The sequence below is a fragment of the Orbicella franksi genome, chromosome 13 (genome assembly GCF_964199315.1).
Source record: "Orbicella franksi chromosome 13, jaOrbFran1.1, whole genome shotgun sequence".
In the NCBI taxonomy this organism is placed as follows: domain Eukaryota; kingdom Metazoa; phylum Cnidaria; class Anthozoa; order Scleractinia; family Merulinidae; genus Orbicella; species Orbicella franksi.
The window spans coordinates 7,443,876-7,467,400 of NC_138157.1; the positions used below are offsets into that span (position 1 = coordinate 7,443,876).

Here is a 23,525-nt window from a genome sequence, read left to right on the forward strand (position 1 = left end):
CTTCCGCTACAAGTCTATATTGTTTTCTCTTGGTATTTGAACCAACGGACTACAAAAGAGGTTAACTAGAGAATTTGTTTAAAACGTGGCATCACCTCATGTAAAACACGCTTGTCGTATCATCACCTTGGAAATGCTCGTAATTCCCAGATTTTAGTATTTGGTAAATAATTCATTATTGCTCAATCATCGGCCATTGTCACTGGTGACCTTAGCAGTGGGCGGGCTTTCTCTTCTCTGAAAACAAAAGAGAGGTGTGCAAATGGGAAGAAGTCATTTTTTTTTTTCCATAACAGGTTGCTGATAGCTGTAAAAATGTTTTCGACAGATTTCAGTAAAAGCCTAGCACCTATGGTTACCAGGCGAATAAAGGTGCTTTGATTGTCACCATACAACTGTTAGGAGTTACCATGAAAAAGACCACACTGAATTCGCATGACCAGTTGTCAAAAAACGTGGCGATTCAATCGTAGCCTTGAAAACATTTAAAGAAGTGTTTCCAATTATTTTTTATTATTTAAACAGAGAGCGTGGAGTGCATGCTTTTACAGTTGTACGTTGCTCTCCATGCATGAGTGAGTTTCAGGTTTTTTTTTTAGAGAACTCAAAATGTTCAATATAAGCCAGAGATTCTACTGCCATCCTTAATCGCAGTTTCGCGAAGAATTGATTTGAAGATGGCGGCAGTGCATTTTTGTTTCACTCCGCCGCGTGCGACGAGCAAGTTGCTACTCAAGTCTTTATTTTACAGGTCATCAAATGTTTACTTTCTGCTCAGGGAAAAAACTTTGAAGAGGCTACGTCATGGTTTGCGCGCCTTAAAAAGTTTAGAAAAGATGCATCAATTTTGCCGTCAGTTTCCCTTTAATTATACTTGCTCCTTTATGAATTTTTAATATCTCTTTGATGTTTTTCTATTTTAGTAATCTACTATTTTCAGGTTTTCTTCAATTTAAAGGTAATTTTGTACGTAGCCACTGAAATGACTTCAAACGTTTTATAATAGCCAGCATTTTTATATGACGGGAAAAATATTATTATCTTCGATCATTATCAGTTGCATCATCAGGAAACCAGTCTAGTTGACTGATCACAATGCAATCTTGTTCTCAGAGGCGGCGCTTCGGTTATCACCAAGAAAATAAGATCTTGAAAGCGAGTTAGCGTTAGTCACAATGGTTACGCTCTGTAAGTATGTTCGGAGACGTACCGTTATTGAACTTGAACGCATGCGCTTAATGAAACCGGAACCAAGATTTTCAGGTCAGTCCTCGTCCAGAGCGTCGAGCTGCGGGTCGCTTATTTCCTTAGAAAGTTACACATGCTAGAAAACATACAATTTTTTTTCTTTTTTGGGGCGTATAAAGTTTTAACAATTTCCAATGCATTGACAGGGTGATTTCTATTCGCTCCAATTTACTCCTATCTAAATCGACTAGCGTCCGAACGGTGAACTAAAAACTTCGAATTAACCTTAAACCGCAGTTAGACATTTGCGGTAAACGTGGATTTTAAGGTCTCTATTATTATCATGAAACCGCCCGGAGTCATATAAAAACAATTTGTTGCTATTAGCAGCACTGGGTACCTTTCGAGAAAACATAAACCCATTCTCTTCGTAGGCGGATCAAGCACAAACGTACGTATTACGCTCCTTAAATCGTCTAAGAAACGAATTTAGGAGTTTTCTAGACGACTAATGCGTTTCAGACGGATAATCCGCCTTAACCTACCTTGATCTTGTCTCCAGTCGGATCAGACAACTGTTAAAATAATTTCCTAGTATATATTTGGCTGCTGGTGTAAAAACTCGTCGATAGTATTTTGGCTGAACTGAGGTAGTAAGCTTAGAACTTACTGCAGTCTGCAACTGCAGTAGATTGTGCAGAAGTATAGAACGCGCTCGAGTTATAAAAAGACTTCATAGTACAGATGCTGTAACCCCAATGGCGTGCCGTGTACTAGACAGTCCCTGTATGATAGCTTATGATAAACAAGATGGCCAACACTGCGAAACAAAAGTGGCAACACTGGGGTAAAACATAACGTGGACCGCCGTAACAAAGTAGAAGAATAACAGGTTCCTTTTATTGTAGAGGATCTAATCAGCTAAAATGAACTAGGAAAAAACGAACGGATTATGTTTTTAAATGGTATGGAGAGAGTGTAGAATGCTGAAGCGTGAGAGCGGAGTTCAAGGACAGAGTGAAATCAAGACTGCGAGGCGCTGTCGTAATGTTTTCTTTTTTCAGAGACTAGAATTCGTGGCTAGTTACTGTAACTGTAGCCTGAAATGTCAGACATGTCTCGCTGTCAGCCTAATCCTCAGGCGAGAGGCTAATAAGGCTGAGAGCGGGAGACGACGGACATTTCAGGAGTAAGAGAATGGGTTTCCATGCAAAATTGCCAAGGACAAGAGAGGAAGTCAGAATTAAGTTTTACATGGAACGCGCAGTCTCGTTTTTTTTTTTTTTTTTTTTTTTTCAGCGGGGCCAAAATCGATCCGTCTTTATACCTTAGGTCTCTCTACCAATCCCGAAACAACACGTGCACGTATGTCACAATGTTGTTAGCTCCATACGTCATCGAAAAGACATCCAAGCATCGCTTAGTTGTCCTTTCGGATTACATGCCATCTTATTCTAAACATAGTGAGCGTCAGTTATAGTAGCCTGAAATGTGAGTCATCACTTGGCCCTAGTCTTATTCCCGGGATTAGGCCGAAGGCGGAGATGACAGACATTTCCATCTATCCATACCGTACCCTTTGCCTCATATGCCATATATCCCATGTTAGTTTTTCTCGCGCACAAACCAAACCGAGGAAGCTTAGATGTCAATGAGCTAGAAGTTTCGAATTGGATATTGGTCCAGACTATTACTATTCTCCAATATGGACTGAGCACATTTTTAAGTAGATTAACAATACGTCTGGTAGTCTGAAACGGTCTTTAACATGTTAGGTGGTCTTTTAAAAATTGACTAAATGACCAGCTGTCTGAAATTTTCACAGATTTTGGATTGTAAGTCCTATTCAACCCTCTTGAGAGCATTCTATAACGGTTTGTTAAGAAATCCCAAGCGATTCCAAATTCCAAAACTCATTTTGCATTTTAAGTAGGCGAATTTCCCTAACTTGAGCATTCTGTTTAAAGGTCACGTTCTCGGCACTTTATGGTCAGACTCACATGCAGTCAGAAAAGGAATTATAAATAACAGCATTTCGACGAAAAAAGTATTCAAACCGGCTTCACCCCTCACCCGGGCCCATTACACGCATTAGAGAGAAAAATTTCAGTTTTTAGGGCACTTTCTCGTATTCTTTGCGCATGAAGGGAAGATCTGAAGTTTCTTTAACTAGAAAGCAGTTTTACTTTGTTCTTATTTTTCATAAAACAAATTCAGAGACAATCCACGAGCGGTCCTTCAGTCTTAAGAGTTCGTAAATGCAAATTCGGACCGCTCGGGGTATCAGTTTGCCCTGCAATCTGAAGTCCAACCTTCTTAACTCTTTCATACAAGCGCGTGAGGAAACTATTATCATTGAGTGGTTTTGCAGCCCAAAAGCTTTCCCACTATTGAACTTTGCTCAACCGGAATTGGAGAACGAATCGAATGCTCGTGGAAATCACATGGTACATGAGAAGAAGTTTAATCTCAACCGGCCACACGGGAAGTACAACCAGTCCGCACAGTGCTAATTGCTCTACGAAGTTAATTGACTAATTGAATATCGGCGGTAACTGATAGATACTTTTTAATGCGTCCAACCGCTAGCTTCGGGTTGGTTAAATATAGACGAAGAAATCTGATTTACCGCCCTCGTGCACATCCTGTCTGAATCTTGCTAGTTCGGTCTGTTGCGATAAATGAAAGCCTGTATGTGTGACAGGTTTCTTAGCCCATCTGTCCTGATTGTGAGCATTTGAAATAGTTTACTAACTAGCTAGCTCGCCATTTATCAGCCTATATGAGCATTATATCATTGCCTAGAATTACTAGACAACATTGACTTTTGTTTTCCCTTTTAACTTTTAACCGTAACTTTCTTATAAAAGGAATAGGCTGGACACGGTCTGAAATGAAGCATGGGTAAATATTACAACGCATTTCAGTTTGGGCGAGCTCTCGAGCTCTCGTGTTGTTCGGATCAGTAGAGGCGACTGAACTCATTGAAATGGCGCAAGCTGTTTTTGTTCCTTCTGAGGAAAATTGCCGCAGGGCCGCAGCAGTGAGAGGAAACAGGCCCGGCCATGCGAAAACTATGTTTCTGGCAGTGGTAGTAAAGGGAATCAATGGAGATCAATTACCTAAAATAACTCCTGGTTATCACAACACTAGACTGTTCACAGCCCTCTATTTTCTCGTATTTCTATTCGATCGTTGAAAGCGTGGATAGAATCGCGAGAGCACTGGACGCCAGCGCAAAACGGGAGACTTGCCCAGTCTCTAAAGGTAAAGCCCTGGGAGCGAGGTTGGATACTTGACAGGGTACGGGGTGGGATTTAGAATCCTTGATCATTGTAGCGAAACAGCAGCGAAATGTCGAAAGAGCTCGCCTCCGCTTCCCCCCCCCCCCGCACCCACGCCCCGCCTTATCCCCGGGTGCTTCGCGCTCGCTCCGCTCGCTCTTTCTTTCGCGTGCGTTGAAAACGACTGCACGTTCCGACATTCCTCTCTTGGCCTTGCCAATTTTTACATGGAAGGCCATATCCTTAGACAAAAATGTCCGTCATATCCCGCCCTAAACCTTATTAGCCGTCCGCCTAAGGATTAGGCTGAGAGCGGGAGATGACTAACATTCCAGGCTATTCATCTATGGAGGGTTTCAATTTCGAATTAAATTGTAAATAGTTTTAACTTTCTGTATATTTTCATATGAAAATAGTGTCCCCAATTAGTTTTTTTTTAAGCTTAATATACCACTGACACTGAAATAAAAGTCTTTCATTCATTCTATCCGTACCGTACCCTTTGCCTTATGTCATATATCCCATGTTAGATTTTCTCGCTCGCCAACCAAACCGAGAAAGCTTAGACGTTAACGAGCTAGGAGGTCAGTGTTGGTTATTGGTCCAGACCAATGTACTAAGCCGTGCACTAGACAGTCCCTGGATGATAAAAAAGATGGCCAACTGCGAAGCAAAATTTGCAACACCAGGGCAACACTCGTGAATTTGCATGGACCACCGTAACAAAATGGAAGAAAAACAGGATCCATTTAATGTAGAGGATCTTATCAGCTAAAATGAACTAGGAAAAAAACGAACGGATTATTTTTTAAAAGGGTGTGGAGAGAGTTTAGAATGCTGAAGCGTGTGAGTGGAGTTCAAGGACAGAGTGAAATCAAGACTGCGAGGCGCTGTCGTAATGTTTTCTTTTTTCAGAGACTAGAATTCGTGGCTAGTTACTATAACTGTAGCCTGAAATGTCAGACATGTCTCGCTGTCAGCCTAATCCTCAGGCGAGAGGCTAATAAGGCTGAGGGCGGGAGACGAAGGACATTTCAAGGACAAGAGAGGATTTCGAAAGTTCTAAATGGAACGCGCAGTCTCGTTTTTTTTTTCAGCGAGGCCAAAATCGATCCGTCTTTATACCTTAGGTCTCTACCAATCCTAAAACAACACGTGCACGTATGTTATTGTCACAATATTGTTAGCCCCATATTTCATCTAAAAGGTACCGAAACTTCACTTATGGTTGTCATTTCGGATTACATGCTATCTTATTCTAAACCCACTGAGCTTCAGTTATAGTAGCCTGAAATGTGACACATCACTCGGCGCCAGTCTTATGCCCGGGATTAGGCCGAGGGCGGGAGATGACAGGCATTTCAAGCTATGCATACCCTTTGACTCATATGCCCTACATCTTGCATGTTAGTGTTTTCCGCGCACCAACCAAACCGAGAGAGCTTAGATGTACAATGACCTAGGAGTTCCGAATTGGATATTGGTCTAGCCTCCCACGCAGACGCTCTTAGGGCTTGTCACGCGTTCCCTCCTCACGAACGTTCGTGATGGAGGAACGCGCGACAAGCCCTGAGAGCGTCTGCGTGGGAAGGTAACTGATAACATTCTCCAATATGGACTGATCCTGAGCACATTTTTAAATACAGCAACTATATATACCTCTGGCAGTCTGCAACGGTTTCTTAAGACGGTATTTTAAAAATTGACTTAATGACCAACTGTCCGAAATGTTTTGCAGATTTTGGATTGTAAGTCTTATTCAAACCTCTTGAGAGATTTCTATGACGGTTTGCTAGGAAATGCCAAGCGATTTCAAAAATCATTTTGCTTTTCAAGTAGGCGAAGCTTGAGCATTCGAATTCTGGTAAAAGGTCACGTTCTCGGCAATTTATGGTCAGACCCACATGCAGTCAGAAAAAGAATCATCAATAACAGCATTTCGACGAAAAACGTATTCAAACCGGCTTCACCCTTCACCCGGACCCATCACAGGCATTAGAGGGAGTTTTTAGGGCACTTTCTCGTATCCAATGCATATGAAGGGAAGATCTGAAGATTCTTTTACTAGAAAACAGTTTTTTCTTTTTCTTATTTTTCATAAAACAAATTCATAAAATTTAAGAAATTTTCATAACACAAATTCGGAAACAATTCACGAGCGGTCCTTCTTAGCAGTTCGTAAAAGCAAAATTCGTACCGCTCAGGATATCGGTTTGCCCTAAAATCTGAAGTCGAACCTTCTTAACTCTTTCATACAATCAAGTAAGTGAGGAAACTATTGTTATTCAGTGGTTTTGCAGCCCAAAGCTTTCCGCTATTGAACTTTGCTCAACCGGAATTGCAGAACGAATCGAATGCTCGTGGAAATCACTTGGTACATGAGCAGGAGTTTAATCTCTCCCGGCCACATGGGAAGTGTAACCAGCTAATTGCTCTACGAAGTTTTGAATATCGGCGGTAACTGATAGGTACTTCTCAGTTTAAAATGCGTCTATCCGCTAGCTTCAGGCTAAGTTAGACAGACGAAGAAATCTGATTTACCGCCCTCGTACACATCCTGTCTGAATCTTGCTATTTCGGTCTGTTGCGATAAATGAAAGCCTGTATGTGTGACAGGTTTAGCCGATCTGTCCAGATTGAGCATTTGAAATAGTTTACTAATTAACTAGTGAGCCATTTATCAGCCTATAGCTATAGGAGCACTATATAATTGCCTAGAATTACTAGACAACGTTGACTTTTGTTTTTCCTTTTAACGTTTTTAAACTTTTAACTTTCTTATAAACAGAATAGGTTGGACACGGTCTGAAATGAAGCATGGGTAAATATTACAACGCGTTTCAGTCTGCGTGCGCTTTCGAGCTCTCGTGTTGTTGAGATCAGTGTAGAAGCGACTGAACTCATTGAAATAGTGCAAGCTATTTTTTGTTTCCTTTTGAGGAACATTGCCGCAGGGCCACAGCAGTGAGAGGAAACAAGCCCAGCAATGCGAAAACGATATTTTTGGCGGTGGTAGAAAAGGGAATCAGTGGAGATCAATTACCTTAAATAACTCCTGGTCACGTCACAGCACTAGATTGTTCACAACCCTCTATTTTCTTGTATTTCTATTCGATCGTTGAACGTGTGGATAGAATTACGAGGGAACTGGACGCCAGCGCAAAACAGGAGACTTGCCCAATCTCTAAAGGTAAAGTCCTGGGAGCGAGGTTGGATACTTGACAGTGTACGGGGTGGGATTTAGAATCCTTGATCATTGCAGCGAAACAGCAGCGAAATGTCGAAGTAGCTCCCCTCTCATCCCATCCCCGCGTGCTTTGCGCTCGCTTCGCTCGCTCTTTCTTTCGCGAGCGTTGAAAAAGACTACGCGTTCCGACTTTCCTCTCTTGTCCTTGACAATTTTTACATGGAAGTCCATATCCTTAGCCTGAATTCGAAATGTCCGTCATATCCCGTCCTAAGCCTTCAGTATTAGCCTCCCGCCTAAGGATTAGGCTAAGAGCGGGAGATGACTAACATTTCAGGCTATTCATCTATTAAGGGTTTTTGTTTCGAATTAAATTGTAAATAATTCGAGCTTTCTGCATATTTTCATATGTAAATAGTGTTCACAATTAGTTTTTTTAAGCTTAATATCATTGACACTGAAATAAAGTCTTTCATTCATTCTATCCATACCGTACCCTTTGCCCTATGTCATATTTCCCACGTTAGATTTTCTCGCTCGCCAACCAAACTGAGAGAGCTTAGACGTTAATGAGCTGGGAGGTCCGTAATCGGGTTATTGGTAGAGACCATCAATGCTGTCGACTGGAATTTTCCGAGAGTTTTGGATTGTAAGTCATTCAATTGCAAACCTCTAGCTTGAGAGTATTCTATGTTTATTACTAGGACATGCCAATTAAGCGATTCCAAAAATCATTTTGCTTTTCAAGAAGGCGAATTTTCCAAGCTTGAGCATTCTGTTAAAAGGCCATGTTCTCGGCAATTTATGGCTAGACTCACAGTCAGAAAAAGAACTATTAAGACAATTAAAAACAGAATTTAGAAAAAAAAAGTTATTCAAACCGGCTTAAGTGCCTTCAAACGCATAAGCAAGAAAAATGTCTGATTTTTAGCCTCTTTCTGGTACTCGTTTCACATGAAGAGAAGATTCGAAGATTCTTTTACTAGAAAACACTTTTCTTTTGTTTTTATTTTTCATGATACAAATTTTGAAAAAATTCTCGAGCGGTCCTTCCAAATAGTTCGCAAATGCCAAATGCGGACCACTCAGGGAATTTAATAGTTTGCCATATAATTTGAAGTCGAACCTTCCTAATTCTTCCATACAAGTGAGGAAACGTTTTAAAATCATTTAGTGGTTTTGCAGGCCAAAGGCTTTCCCGCTATTGAACTTTGCTGAACCGGAATTGGAGAACGAATCGAATGCTCGTGGAAATCACATGATACATGCGCAAGAGTTTAATCTCTACCGGCCACTCGTGAAGTAACTTGCTCTGCGGTCACACGTGCTAATTTGCTCTATGAAGTTAATTGACTAATTGAATCTCGGCGGTAATTGATAGTTATAATGCATTTAACCGCTAGCTTACTAGTAGGCTAAATAGAAGAAGAAATCTGATTTATCGCCCACGTACACATCCTGTCCAAATCTTGCTATTTAATTATTTTGGTCTGTTGGGAATTAAAAAAAAAACCCTGCACGCGTAACAGGTTCAACTGAATTGTCCGAATGGTGAGAAGTTAAAATATTTTACTTACTAGCTAGCTCGTGGTATGTAATTGCCTTGGATTACTAGACAACATTGACTTTTGTTTACAATTTTTCAATTCATATAACTTCAGAGTTAATTATATGAATTTCAGATCAGAACTTTGCGGCAGGTCCTTAACAGATAACGGAGAAATTCACCTGCCTAAGGTAAAATCTGCTATGGGCCAGTCTACATTTAAATTTGCAGCAGGAAAAGAATGGAACAATTAACCCGAAGAATTGGAGACTAAAGACTTCAATTTAAGAACTTTTAAGTCAAAAAGATTCCAATATGATACAACATAAATGTAGCATTTAGTAAATAGTTGTTATTGTTGTATTTAAATCTTCCCTTTTAGTTTTTAATATATAACGAATATTAAACTTGATCGAGGTCCTTAAAGAGTTCCAATCCTAAATATTTATTTTGTTTACGGTATTTATTTATGGTGCATTTCTCCTTTGCGCGCGACCTCCTCCGATTTTCCTCTGTTTGGACTCATTGAAGAACGCCGTCTGATTATTGACTTCCTTAGGAGCCCAGGAAGCTTAGGGCCAGTCGTCCACATCACACCAGAAGAATTTAAAAACGCAACAATCACCGGTCGTTTTATACTTTTGTTTGAGGAAATCTCGGCCAGAGAAATCACGTGGTTCTCCTCATCCTATCCTGTTCGAAAAGGTCCGTTTTAAATTGTTGTCGGTCCACACGAAAACTCAATGCCGGCGCTTTCAAATTCCTCCGGTTTGGAGAGCGGTTACCAAAAGCTCCGTTTTCGTGACTGATTGCTCCGGATCGTAGGCCTAACCGTAGAAATAAAGCTGTATGCGTTTTTAAATTCCTCCGGCGTACTGTGAACGGAGTCTGAAGCAAACCACGACGTCAATGAGCACCACCAAACAAAAGCTTTAATAATGAACAAAACAAAGGCTGTACAAGTGTGTGCAGTAAACCTTTGTACATTTGCTAATATAGTGCAAGACAACAACGCAATGTGACGGCGAACGCGAACGATGAGTCGAACTGCTAATTTTTCGTATTTCTATTTAGAATTGAACGCTGTCATTACACATTTAACCTGAGCGAGGTCTTAGAGCCATAGGCATCCTGGAAAAATTCAATTTTACAAGGCGTTGTCCTCGGCGTCGCCGTTGTCATTGTTAAGATTCCTATATTTGCATCTCGGATACTGAAAGGTCGATACATTTGTTTAACGTGGGGTCTGTCATCCTAAGTGGCTACTTTGTGCTTTGCTCATGTTTTATTCCAAGACCAGTCGAACGCAGATGAGAGTATCGCGTAAAACCGTAAAAAGTCACATAAATTGCAGCTCTTTGCCAGGGTTTTCTTTAATTCAGCCATTAAGTTGTCGAGCGTTTCGGTAGGAAATTTTCCCCTCCTGCTGAAACAATCTCGTTCACGTTACTTCGCCGATGCAATACCTTTTTATCTTCCCCACTGCACGGTAATCGTTTGCATCTTCCTCTTCAGTATAGAGACTTTGAACACTTAAACGCCATCGTCATCAATAGCGTCCTTGAACATGGCGGGTTGATGCTTTGACCCACTCCAAACCAAGTAATTATTACAGTACTTCTCTTTCCATAGCTTCCAGTTCTCGGAGATCTCGCTACTTAATTGACCTCAAATCTAAATGTTGCGGAGACAATGATATCTGGTGAAATAACATTGAAAATTGTGATGCTTTAGGCGGCGAGGCACCGAAAGTTGTTTTCGCTCGTAGGTATTCGTAGACAGTGTCGACGAATTTGAACTACCCTTTCGCTGCAACATGCAATATTAGATGGCAGAGAGAACCTTAAACGAACGTCATCAATGCAATCAATGCTTAATATGGCTACTGTAACTCAAGATACACAAGGTGAACGCGTATTTTAATATATAACTGCGTGTACAGCATAAATTACAAAGCCGTTACAGAACATAAGCGTGCATATAAAGAATGTTTGGCAAATTAGCATATTATAACCTTAAATTGAGGTATGTCCGCCATTTTGAATAATCCAATCCAGCCGGTGTCAGAAACTCGTTTGTCCAGTTTGGCCATGACGTCAGTACTTTCTCATTGGCTCACAACCAAGTCTTTTGTTCTTTTGCTTTATAAGTGAGACACCACCCGGATGGTTGGGCGGCCAGTTAGCTCCATCGCAATATACACATCTCTCCTGATCTGTCTTAAAACGATACCACCTGGATATATAATCAAGTATTCCTCCTCAGCCATGCCTCCTACATATACCTACACATCCTAAAACTCATTAATCCCCACATATACATACCCAGCCTACCTCTCATTAATCCCCCACATACACCTAAAGAGCCTACATCTCATTTATCCCCCACAAATACCTACGCAGCCTACATCTCATTAATCCCTTACATATACCTAGACAGCAATACATCTCACTAATCCCCTACATATACCTGCACAGCCTACTTCCCATTAATCCCCCGCATATACCTACGTAGCCTACAACTCATTAATCCCCACGTTTACCTACACAGCCTACATCTCATTAATCCCTCACATATCACTACACCGCATACATGTCATTAATCCCCTAAATACACCTACACAGCCTACTTCTCATTAATCCCCCAAATATACCTACACAGCCTACATCTCATTAATCCCCCAAATATACCTACACAGCCTACATCTCATTAATCCCCCAAATATACCTACACAGTCTACATCCCATTAATCCCCCACATATACCTACACAGCCTACATCCCATTAATCCCCCACATATACCTACACAGCTTGCATCTCATTAATCCCTCACATATACCTACACAGCCTACATCTCATTAATCCCCCACATATACCTACGCAGCCTACTTCTCATTAATCCCGTACATATAACTATTCAGCCTACATCTCATTAATCCCCCACATATACCTACACAGCTTACATCGTATTAATTCCCAGCATATACCTACCCAGCCCACATCTTATGAATCTCTAACATTTACCTTCACAGTATGCATTTCATTAAATCGTTTCTTGTGTCATTACTCGTCATATTTAGTGATTATCAACTCATGTAGATATCTTGGAACAAGTAAATTGGCTATTGCTATTCAAATTATCCATTCACTTGAAGCCTGTGAACAAGCTCCCGGTTGGGTTAATGAGTTTAGTGCGAGCTAGCCAAGTGTGGTCTAGGGCGAGCGAAGAGAGCCGAGAGCGGAATGGTGAAGAGGGTAGCGCATTTCGCGGAATTCTTTTCTTCGCGTTTAACGGCTCGCTTCGCTCGTCGGATATTTTTGTACGCCCTCGCTTAGAATCTGTTCGCAGACTAGTTCACTTGCCGTGCGGTTAGCCGTTCGAACGGATACCGTAAGGAATGCTTTCGCTTGAGAGGCTACATATTTGCCGATGCATTTTTGTCGTTGAATCGACAAAGTTCCTCTTTTAACGACGCTTTTAGGGTCGAGAAAGCGAAATTGGCGACGGACTTACTTCTTTTTATGTGACGCGTGATTGGTGAAATAATTCTCCGTGATGCGTGATTTAATAGAAAAAGTCAGCGTAATGCGTGGTTGGCACCCCACCACCCTCTTGTAAAACGTATTGTTTAATCTCCGACGCGTTTTGTGTAACTAGCGCAGACTTCTTCAGGGAGTTTTAAAAACGTACACTAAACATGTACACCTGTAATACTAGCGGTTATTTCAAAGGTCGACACAAAGCGCAAAGGTTTGACCGGTTTTACAAATCGAAGCTGTAAAATATTTAATAAGCTTGCTGCTTTGTAGCGGAGGGGCGTACTTTCCAGTTTTTGTATATACAGTTGTGTTTCATTTAGATGGATAAGAGCCATTTCGCAAGAGCGGGTTAAAATCTTGGTCAGAGGCGACATCAGCTGCAGAGGATAAGACAGCCCGGAGGGAGAGAGGCGACAGCTCAATTCTCCACTAGAAGAACGGAAAAATGATGAACTACGTTCGGCCAACGCCCTGTCCGCATACAGTGCCAATGCTCAGACTAAACAGTAAAAAAAGATAGGTTGTCTGGAAACGTGACCGAATTAACAAGAGAGGATGAGGAGTAAGAGGGTTAAACTCCCAGATAGACTTTATTTTCAAGGTAATCATTCTTAAGTTAATTTTAGACATGATACTCGTTTCTTCCGCCAATAATTCGAACACTTGCGTTGCATGGTTTCGCAGACTTAAATTCCCATGTACTGGTGCATTGACGACGCTCGGATAAAACTCCGTCCTCGAGTCAAGAAAAGATGAAGGGTGAGAGATTTTTTGAAATCCGCCATCAGTACTTGTTTCGGAAATAACCAATCCTTTTGACGCGTAGCTTACTCACATGGACAGCGTAAGCGGCTTTACACGTATGGAAATTGCTTGTTTAAACATGTGAGCAAAATTAAGCAATGTTTGAAGGATTTAATTCAATACTCGACAAGTCTGAATTCCATAAAGTTTGATCGTGTTATTTGCTTGCGACTTCCTTAAAACACAAAATATATGTTGAAGGTACTCTAAGTTTCCCCTTTTTGTCTTTTAATATCACACTGGGACTACGAACAATTGCTTATTTCGTCATAAGGTTACAAGCTACTTTGAACAGTGGATACAGCTGTTTCGACAAAGGATGTCCCACAAAAATGCAAATTAAAAGTGTACGCGACAAAGCCGATTGGTATTATGAGTAGTAATAGTTTGGTGCTGTTTGAGTGAGCTTCAGGGTGTTTAGCTAGAAGGAAAGAGAAGGCATGAATACACGTGTTTGTGCTGTTTCCTTCTCTGAACGTTGAAATACCTTGATCTTCAATCAAGCAACTGTATAACCAACGTTGCCCTTAATAACTTTCGACATTATTGAGTTCGCTGTTACGCCTTTGTAAGGGAACCTTTCTCGAAGCAGCTGCATGTATACACCGAATTGCAATAACGTTGCGATAGAAAAACGAATTATGCATACAATTTTTGATCTTAATTATTCTCTCGTGCTCGAAGGTATAAAGGCAAGTATTGGACTTTTCTTTCTCATGCTATAATTTTCGCGGGTAACAGTGTCTCTGAGACGGTGATACTGAAAGAACAGCGGCATTTTTCATCATTGCCAGACTCACGATCTGGTTTGTAAATATCTGAATAAAACTTTAAAACAGTAGTTTCTTCTCCTGACATTGAATGGTTTTTCTTCATAAATACTGAATTCAATTCTCGAAGAGCAGTATATTTTGGCGGTACCCTCCACAGGTCTCAGGAAGAAACATCTGTTTTTTTCATGAATTTTTCTTTAACAAGAGGGTCTCAATACGGTGGTAATTTTTTATGGCTAGCGGTTTGGCCTTTTACGATTCACTTATTTTTTTTTACGGTGAACAGAAATCTTAGAAATTAATTACCATTCTTTTAAAAAGTGGAAAACTAATTTTCATTGCTCAAAAATGTTAAACATTTATTTTGATCACTGTAAAACATATTGAAGGACGATTCTAGGGGATGGAAAAAGGTATTGTTATAAGAATTGTTGCCACATATTAAGTCTCCCAGCTTTTCCTTGTACCACCAAGCCAAAAGATAAGACACAGAAAAGTCGTGACAAGACATCTTGAGATTTACACTTTCGTAGCTAACATTTTTTTACAGTGCACATTTTTTACTGCTAAAATATCTTCCAATTTTTACGCCTAATTTAACGACTAAATTTTTGGCTCGTTTCACAGCTAACGGTTAACCCCATTGAGACCTCTGACAACGTTATTGCAATTAGGTGTAAACACACTGAGGTACATTTTGTTGTATGGACTTCAGTAAAAGGATCCAAGTTCTGAGGTACATTTTGTTGTATGAACTTCAGTAAAAGGATCCAAGTTCTGTCAGTATCCACAGGTTATTCATTCATTCTGCGAAAAAGAAGCAAAGTGTTAAGTTTGCGACGTTAATTTAATGGAACCTGCCCATAAGGATCAAAGACGACCGTTGTCTTTTCCGAATCTAGATGTAGTAGTCTTTCTTGATCGCTTCTTTAAAAGAGTTAGGCTGGAAATTTCCGGGGGAGGAGGGGGGGGGGGTACAATATACTGGGCAGTCAGTCCTAATAGAGTATGAGTGTTTTCTTTCTATGCCGTTGCATGAAAAGGAAAAAGAATGCTGAAGAGATTAAAATATATGGGTTATTGACTAACTGTGAGGACATTTCTGGATATGTACATGTCCTCACTTCAGGATCTAAAGGATCCGCATCTGTTACTACTTAACATGAATTTACCTTTCCGGGAAACGATACACTTGATTGGCCCAGGGTCCTCCTTTACCATCGCTTTTACAATCTTGTGATTCACCGTATTTGTTGTATGTTTCATGAGCGATGGCACTGGTAACACACATACCGCCATCTTGAATTCCAAACATCTTGTACCCTTTTAGCTTTGCAAATACAGCGCATTTTTGGATTGCTTGCTGTCGTGTTTTGTAATCATAGTACAGAAGGGATCCACTTGGAAAATCGAAACGATATTCTCCATCCACGCTCTCAATAGCTCGTTCGCTTGAGTCTTTGAAGCATCCAACAGACTCGTACTCCATATATGGCAGCAGGACTGCAAGACAGAAAACAAATCAGCCATTAATTTCGAGTGTATACTATCTCCGGCAGATGAATCATTAAATGAAATTTCAGTAATAATAATTGTGGCTCATGCAAACGTGCACTTTTCCAATGGAAATTACGAACCAAGGAGCTCAAAGCTTGTGGATGAAAATGCGAAATACTCAGTTGAATTTGAAAGGAGCTACAGTTATTTACGGCTTGCAGCCGCTTGCAGCCGCTTGCAGCAAGATTGCCCGAACTAACGTAAAAGATAGAAAGAATAAACTGCCCCCACTGGTTCTACTCCGAGCACAGAAGAGAATATCAGAGCAAGCTTTGAACTGACCACTCGTCGATTCACTTCGCTGAGATGACCGGAGAACGAGTGTCACTACACTGCATGTAAGCGTTGTTTGAGCAATTGAGCATTTTTACAAAAATAAAGTTTCTCATCACAAGCAGAGACAACTCAGTTGTTTTTTTTTTCTGTCGTTGTTTACTTTTTAAGTATAATTTCTGCCCTCATCAACCCGTGCTTTGTTCTCTGATAAAGCACGCTCTTTCAACCAATCAGAGCGCGCGTTATATGGAAACTTAATTATAACACAACTAAAAGAACAATGAAAGTGAAGAATGATCATCGCAGTTAATTTTCCAATTTAAGCAATTGGAAAGAAGAAGCCTGAAAAAATCAGGGCTTCAACGGGATTCGAACCTGTGACCTCCGCGATACCGGTGCGATGCTCTACCAACTGAGCTATGAAGCCACACATTGGGAGCGAGGTCAATTTATTGAGTTCATATCTTCCCGTGAGGAGTGAAATGATGTGAAGTTTATATGAAATAATTCATATATGAACTGCGGTAGTAGACGAAAGTGAAGAATGATCATCGCAGTTAATTTTCCAATTTAAGCAATTGGAAAGAAGAAGCCTGAAAAAATCAGGGCTTCAACGGGATTCGAACCTGGGATTCGAACATTCTTCACTTTCGTCTACTACCGCAGTTCATATATGAATTATTTCATATAAACTTCACATAAAAGAACAATGTTGAATTAATTTTGTCTTAATATATTACAATTTCATAAATTCAATTTTTCTATTGTCCGTGCTAAGATGACACCGAAACGCCATTCCCTCGTTTGAGTTGCTTTCGTTTACAATTTTGCCTTAAAATTTAATCTTATAGAAGATTTTTCTCTCTTGATTTAATCCAACAATTAGGTAGCTTTGACTTGAAACGTTCAACCTGGAAATAGCTATCCATAGTTATTCAAAATACAACCATCTATCATACCATCAACGCTGTCATAATGAAAATTATACACTTTGTTGTTAGCCCCCATTGCTAAGCACTCCGTCTCGCCGTGGCCAAACCTGACAAAATTCTTTGCAGTATCGGCGCCACTGACGCACTGCCCGTCGGACATAATAACATACACTTTATGTTCCCGCTTCTGGGCTGCAAGAGCACACTTCCTAACGGCATCTTGTCTTGTAGTGTAGTCACCATCTAGCACACTGGGGTCCTGTCCTTCTAGGCTAGGGATGGCACGAGCTTGTGAGTCCTTGAAACATCCTAGCCTTCGCAAATCATAAGATGAAAACGTCGATAAAATGTCTGTGAATGACAAAAAACAATAGAAGTATTAATGTTGTAAAAAAAGAAATATCCCTGCGATGTTTTTCGTTTCCCCATGATGATGACAAGAAGTCGAAGACTTTATTTCGGTATTATTTTACTTCTTATTTAAAACAAACCTCTGAGAAATAAAGATGATGGATTACAAAAAATCATCAGGTCATCTGTCAGTTTATAATATTCTTGTCACTGTACCTTCCATGGTTCCTGTCAGATTGTAAACCTGATTAGCCCCGGCGCCTCCTTTTCCGTGATTTTTACAGTCCTGTGATTTACCGTACTTGCCATACACCTTGTGTGCACTGGGGCTACCAACACACATGCCGCCATCTTGAATTGCAAACATTTTATATCCCCGTGCCAAGGCTGCCACAGCGCACTTTTGAATAGCATGATTTCTCTGTGAATAGCTATCTTTGAGAAGAACGTCGCTTCCTTCCATGGATGGAATAGGTCTTACACCATTGTCTTTGTCTTTGTAACAGCCAAGTGATTCGTACTTAACAGAGGACAGAAAATCTGAAGACAAGGGTATGAATGTAGTATTAGTACAGATTAGCTCGCATATATAAATTCATGCCATAACGAAAGAAGCAGTGCATTATTACAGCCAAAAGGTTTTTTCCATTCAACCAAACATTCCGCCTTGATTTTTCTCGGAAATTACCAGTAGTAAATGAAGCAGCATTTTCAACAATTTCCAAAAAAGAGGGCAACCTCGCAAGCTCCAAATTGTCGAAAATGTCTTAAGAGAATAACTGTTCCATGTTATTTCCACCCTAGAATTTCTGGAATGTTTGGTTGAATGGTTCGCATTTCGAAAATTAAACAGTCTTCTGAAATTCCGGAAACTCTCTAAGCAATTTTCCAAATTGTTTTTCAACTGTTTCCAAAGCTGCGGATGTTTTTTCGCTGAGTGGAAAGAGCCCGAGGTATGAATGTGCTGTCAACAATAATTTTCCGTCGCTTTCTTATATCTGTAATCAGTCAAGTTTTGTAATAGATAGACTTAGCCAAACCTAAAAGCAGAGCTAATAGGCCGAGTTGTTCAATTAAGGGAGGGGAGCGGGGGGAGGGGGGGGGGGGGATGTGAAATTCTACCTGAAATTTTCGTAAAAATTTGGATTTTTGCGTTAATTTACCGGAATTAAATCTTAAGGTTATGAAGTTTCATTTTAAGAAGCATTTCTCCCTGTAAGTTCAAAGCTCGTTTTCTCAAAACGTGTTATTTTTGCCTTCGAGGAAAGCTACCTAAAGGAGGATTTAAGCTTTTGACCTCAAATTTTCAAGATGGCTAGGTTTCAATGAGTTAATTGTTATGAATGAGAGAATTTGTTAAAGATCGAGTTCTTAGGATAGAAGTTATCAAAATAAATGTTCCACAATTTAGATTGCGCAACTTTAGATGGTTGTCAGAGCTCCACATTTTCAAATTTTGCAAAAACCCTCATTCATTATAGCTGGACATTTGATTACTTTAGAATACAAATAGAAAGACATTATTTGCTTTAATACTTAAAAATCGATCTTACGTAGGGGTCATGCGCAGCATGTGATTCTTTGAGAGCCCTGTGTCGTATTACAATAACTGACACAGCATTGAAATCATTTTTGTAATTTACAAGCAATTAGCTTTTCATTGATACATAGGGTATCAATTTTTAGGGTTTTGACGAAACTGTCAGGGTTGTGACAATTAAGTGTTTTGTTTTCGGGCCGTAGGTCTTTTTAGATGCAATATGCTGCTCATTTTAAGCATGGTTTGGTCATGTATTTTGTGCGGGACAGTTTTTGTCTGTCTGCAATCTCCTTATCGCAAAAACCACATCATATTCTGGATTCTTGGCTATTGTCCGTTGTCACGCGTTTTGCATGTGACATTGGCCAATCCGCAGACATTTAGATTTGAGTTTGATTTACACTAAAACTCGATAGAAACACGGCACATGTTTTCTAATTCTTCAATAGAAATCTCTAGAAATGCGCGCAAGAAGATTTGTCATAATTCAAACTGTTTAAGTTAATTCTTAATTTGGATCACAGTGTCCAAATTAACAAATGATTTGGACAGCTCCGTGCGCAATATAGTAAACAGGTGATATGACTATATTCTCAGACCAATTTGAAAATAATTAAATTCAAAGAATTTTCATGTAGCTAATCCTATAACTAATCCACCTTCTTCCCATTTTAAAGCGTGCACTTCAGTGGCCCAAGGTCCTCCCTTTCCATCACTTTTGCAATCTCGGGAGATTCCATATTTGTTAAAGTCTTTCATCGTTGGACTACCAACACACATACCACCATCTTGAATACCCACGATTGCATATCCACGACCTCTTCCAACCAGAAGGCATTTCCTGTCAGCGTCTTTTCTTGTGGTATAGTTGCCGTCAAGAAGGTAGTCTTTTCCTTCAAGGATTTCCATGGCTCGCACAGGTAGGTCTTTGTAGCATCCCATATGAGCTCCGTCTTCAGTTCGATCTGTTAGAGCTGAAATGCAAAACATATTGGAACAATGAACGCTGGGTGTTACACGCATGTGCATCGACTATAAAACTTTTTAAAACTTTTTTTGCTACAAATTTGAAGCTCTTTCAGTGAGGCCTAATTTTGGTGAGCTGATGTGGTGCCAGAGGCTGAAATAGTCTCTGGTACCAGGGTTTTAGGGTTGTGTGAGACCTAATTGACACCATGGGGCTAAAACATGAGATCTTCTTAATTTAGAGTGTGGTTTATCCGGATTTAAACAAAGAGCAGCTTTAATCACGCAACGCTAAAATGTAATTTTCTTTCATGAGCTCTAGCTCATTGCTTTTCCAATGGTTCGGTTTAAATTTTAAATTAAAGAAATCCACGTCTAACATACCTTTCGATTAAAACACTAACAAGCCAGTCTTTGTACTTTGTTTCCTTACTCGAGAAGACCAGAACTGGAAAACGAATCGTTGAACACATATATTGCTGGTTTTCAGTGTCACGCAATTCAAAATAGATCAAAATAAAGATCAAAACCGGTCGATAGATAAAGTCTAGAATCTGGGAAATGAAAGAAGGTAAATATGCAAAGGCTCTCTCCAAAATTCTGGTCACAGCAATTTTTCTTATGCGAGATATGCGGAGAAATTTTTTACCCAAATTTATAGAGATTTGTATGGAGACGCCATGCTGGTGCCCATCCGTATGGGCACCAACATGGCGGCCGGAAACCAACAGAAACATCTGTCACTGAGTTTCGCTGCAAAAGCGTGAATTTATCCCTCGAGGAACTCTAAAACATTAAAATAATCCTTTTTCTAAGACATGAATTGTTCCGATAACCAAGTTCCCCGAAATAGGTCACTTTTTTAACCATCATGACAGCTCTCTAGACCGTCATGTAAATGCCGCGTCACGCAAAAGGTTAGAAATTCAAGCGCAGTGTATCACAAAACCAAGAACCCATTCGGAGCGAAAATTTGTATGAATATTATTTTTCAGCTGCTCTTATACATCATTTAAGTAAAATTTCAGGAAGATCAATAGTTTGGTGGTTCGAATTTTGGTGACGTCAGGTGAAAACCAGCTATTCAAAGTTGTTCCATAACATACCTTCAATCCCACTTGTAAGGTAAACATGACTCGCCCCTGATGCACCTTTTCCATCGCTTTTACAATCCGGTGAGATTCCAAACTTGTTGAAAGTTGGGTAAACAGATCTACTGACAAGACATGAGCCGCCATCATGAATAGCGAAAACATCATATCGTTTCTTCATGGCTACCAGTGCGCATTTCTCAATTGCATCTGTTCTTAGTTTGTAGTCACCGTCAAGAACATCCGGGTCTTTTCCTTCCAGAACAGTCATCCCCATGTTGTATTTGTAACATCCAAGTGATTTGTACTCAATCGCAGAATAGAGATCTACAAGGCATGCATTAACCATGTAATTGAGATGAATTGGTTAACAAATATCTCATGGTTCAGCTTTCTGGTGTATTTAGTTTTTTTACTAACTGCAAATAATGGTCTGCTCATGCCTAATTCCGTTAAAGTGTGTTTTGCTGCACATAATATTCTACTCATGCGTAATTGAAAGCACGCTTTTGTGTGAAACATGGCACATAGCTGCGCTGTGCTGTGAAAACAAACTTGGTCAGTGATAGAATGACAAAACATTTATTGAACACAGTCACCGAATACTATCGTGATTTGTCTCACAGATCAAGTATTTGCCTCAACCTTAATTCAGCTTCGGCAAATTATTGATCTGCTCGCCACTGTCAAATCAGCCTTTACAGGTTTATCACGAGTTGGTAATGAGTGACGAGCTAAAAGGATTCCTGCCGAGGGGCAAAAAAAATTAGTTGCTATAGTTACCAGAGATGAGAGCGCTCCTTAACCTGTCCGCGATAAAAATTTGAAAATTGCTCGGAAAATCTTTTCATTGGGGTTCATTTTTGCCTTTTCGAAAAATAAATTGGGAATTTCAATAAATAACTAAATTTTAAAAAAAATTTTTCTAAGGGGTTCAGAAACACATTAAAACTGATTATGAAATAAGGCGGCTATGACTACTTCATCATAAAATCCTAAAACTTACTTAGTTTTCTTGTGCTTTGTCAATTAGACGAAAAAATTATCATAGAACGTTCATGACGGCGTTTCGATAAAAAAAGAATCATAGGGAGTTTTACATTCTTTGTCTTTTACACCATTGGGCTGATACTATGCCAAGCAAACAGGAGAAGATGATAAGTATTCGGAGCCACTATCAGAAATAAAATCACTTATCTACAAAACTATTTACGTCATTCTCTTATAAATAGAAAGGTTATTTAGCTCGCTGTTATTAACGGCAGCTCCGCGGCCTCTTAATATATATCGCATTGTCTTGAAAGAAAATTGTTGTCGTTCTATGTGGCTTCCTCCCCTTCATTGTTTAATAGGTTTCATTTACTTTTATAAATAAAAAATAAACAAAGTGGTCATACCCTTGATTCCTCCAATAACGTAAACATGATTTGCTTCCTTCCCTCCTCTTCCATCGCTTTTGCACTTACTTGACGTGCCATATCTCTGAAAGGTCTTGTGTGCGGTGGAACTGCTTAAGCACATGCCGCCGTCTTGAAGAGCAAACACTTTGTATCCGCGTTGCTTAGCTACAAATGCACACTTTTCTATTGCATCTGTCCTCCGTTTGTAGTTCACTCCCTCCAGACGCGGGTCTTGTCCCTCAAGGCTGGGGATCGGCCGTGACCACGATATGTCTTCGAAACATCCAATTGATGTCATGTTAACGGAGTCAAAAATGTCTGAAATAACAAAGACGTATTAGCAACTTTCAGGGCCGTAGCGCGAATTTTCCATGGACTACTGAAGCATCGAAGACAATGTTAATCGAGCACCGAAGGCGCGATGCGCTTGGTGGTTTGTTGGCATACCCCACTCCTTGGATACGGGGGCGGCGCTTGCAGTACGAGGGGCAGTTGAAACCGAGCTGTCCTACTCAAACGACACGATAATAGTCTTTTTCTTCAAAGCTAACAAAAAATAAAGAAAATGCTTAAGTTGCTTTGGCCTCCTTTAATGCTTAACTGGATAATTCGTGGTTTAATTTGACAAACTTCTCTGTGCTATCGAGCCTGTGTAGACATTAATTGAGCTTACTTTGATTTCTTTCCAGCCCATATGACGTTTGGTTTCTGGCACTTGTCGATAATTATATATTCACTGTACTCTCCTTAGTTTTGGTGATAGCTCGTCCAGTGCTATAATACGAGATCTATACACAATTGGTTAAAAAAAATCATTCTTCTATAGAAAAAGATAGGAGCTGTTTGCCAGAATAATACGATTTAGATCTGAAACGGTTCATAAGTGTCGAAAACCGATAACCCCCTTTCTGATCTGAAACAATAAGGACGTATTAGCATCTTTCACGTCGTTTGGAGCTTCAGGAGCTTGGTCATCGGAATCGCATATCTCTGTCTGTTTCCCCTAAATTTTGGCAGCGGTCTAGACTCTGTACTGTAGAAATGACGCCAAAAAATGTTCGGCGCTGAACCCTGTTCTAACGGGGCTTTTT

General features: G+C 40.1%; 1 protein-coding gene across 2 annotated transcripts in view; it reads right to left on the reverse strand.

Moving 5' to 3' along the window:
* Positions 1-15,058: 15,058 nt before the first annotated feature.
* Positions 15,059-23,525, reverse strand: part of LOC145464968 (uncharacterized) — a 28,262-nt gene continuing 19,795 nt past the window's right edge. The window contains exons 2-8 of one of the 2 annotated variants that reach the window (XM_081448781.1): positions 22,432-22,752; positions 21,050-21,361; positions 19,637-19,951; positions 17,654-17,977; positions 17,114-17,437; positions 15,494-15,824; positions 15,059-15,128 (exon numbers count right to left, since the gene is read on the reverse strand). In XM_081448781.1, the coding sequence (XP_081304907.1) occupies positions 15,116-15,128; positions 15,494-15,824; positions 17,114-17,437; positions 17,654-17,977; positions 19,637-19,951; positions 21,050-21,361; positions 22,432-22,752 (1,940 nt within the window). In that variant the 3' untranslated portion in view covers positions 15,059-15,115. The remainder of the gene's footprint in view (positions 15,129-15,493; positions 15,825-17,113; positions 17,438-17,653; positions 17,978-19,636; positions 19,952-21,049; positions 21,362-22,431; positions 22,753-23,525) is intronic. The other variant, XM_081448782.1, reaches the window with a different exon arrangement.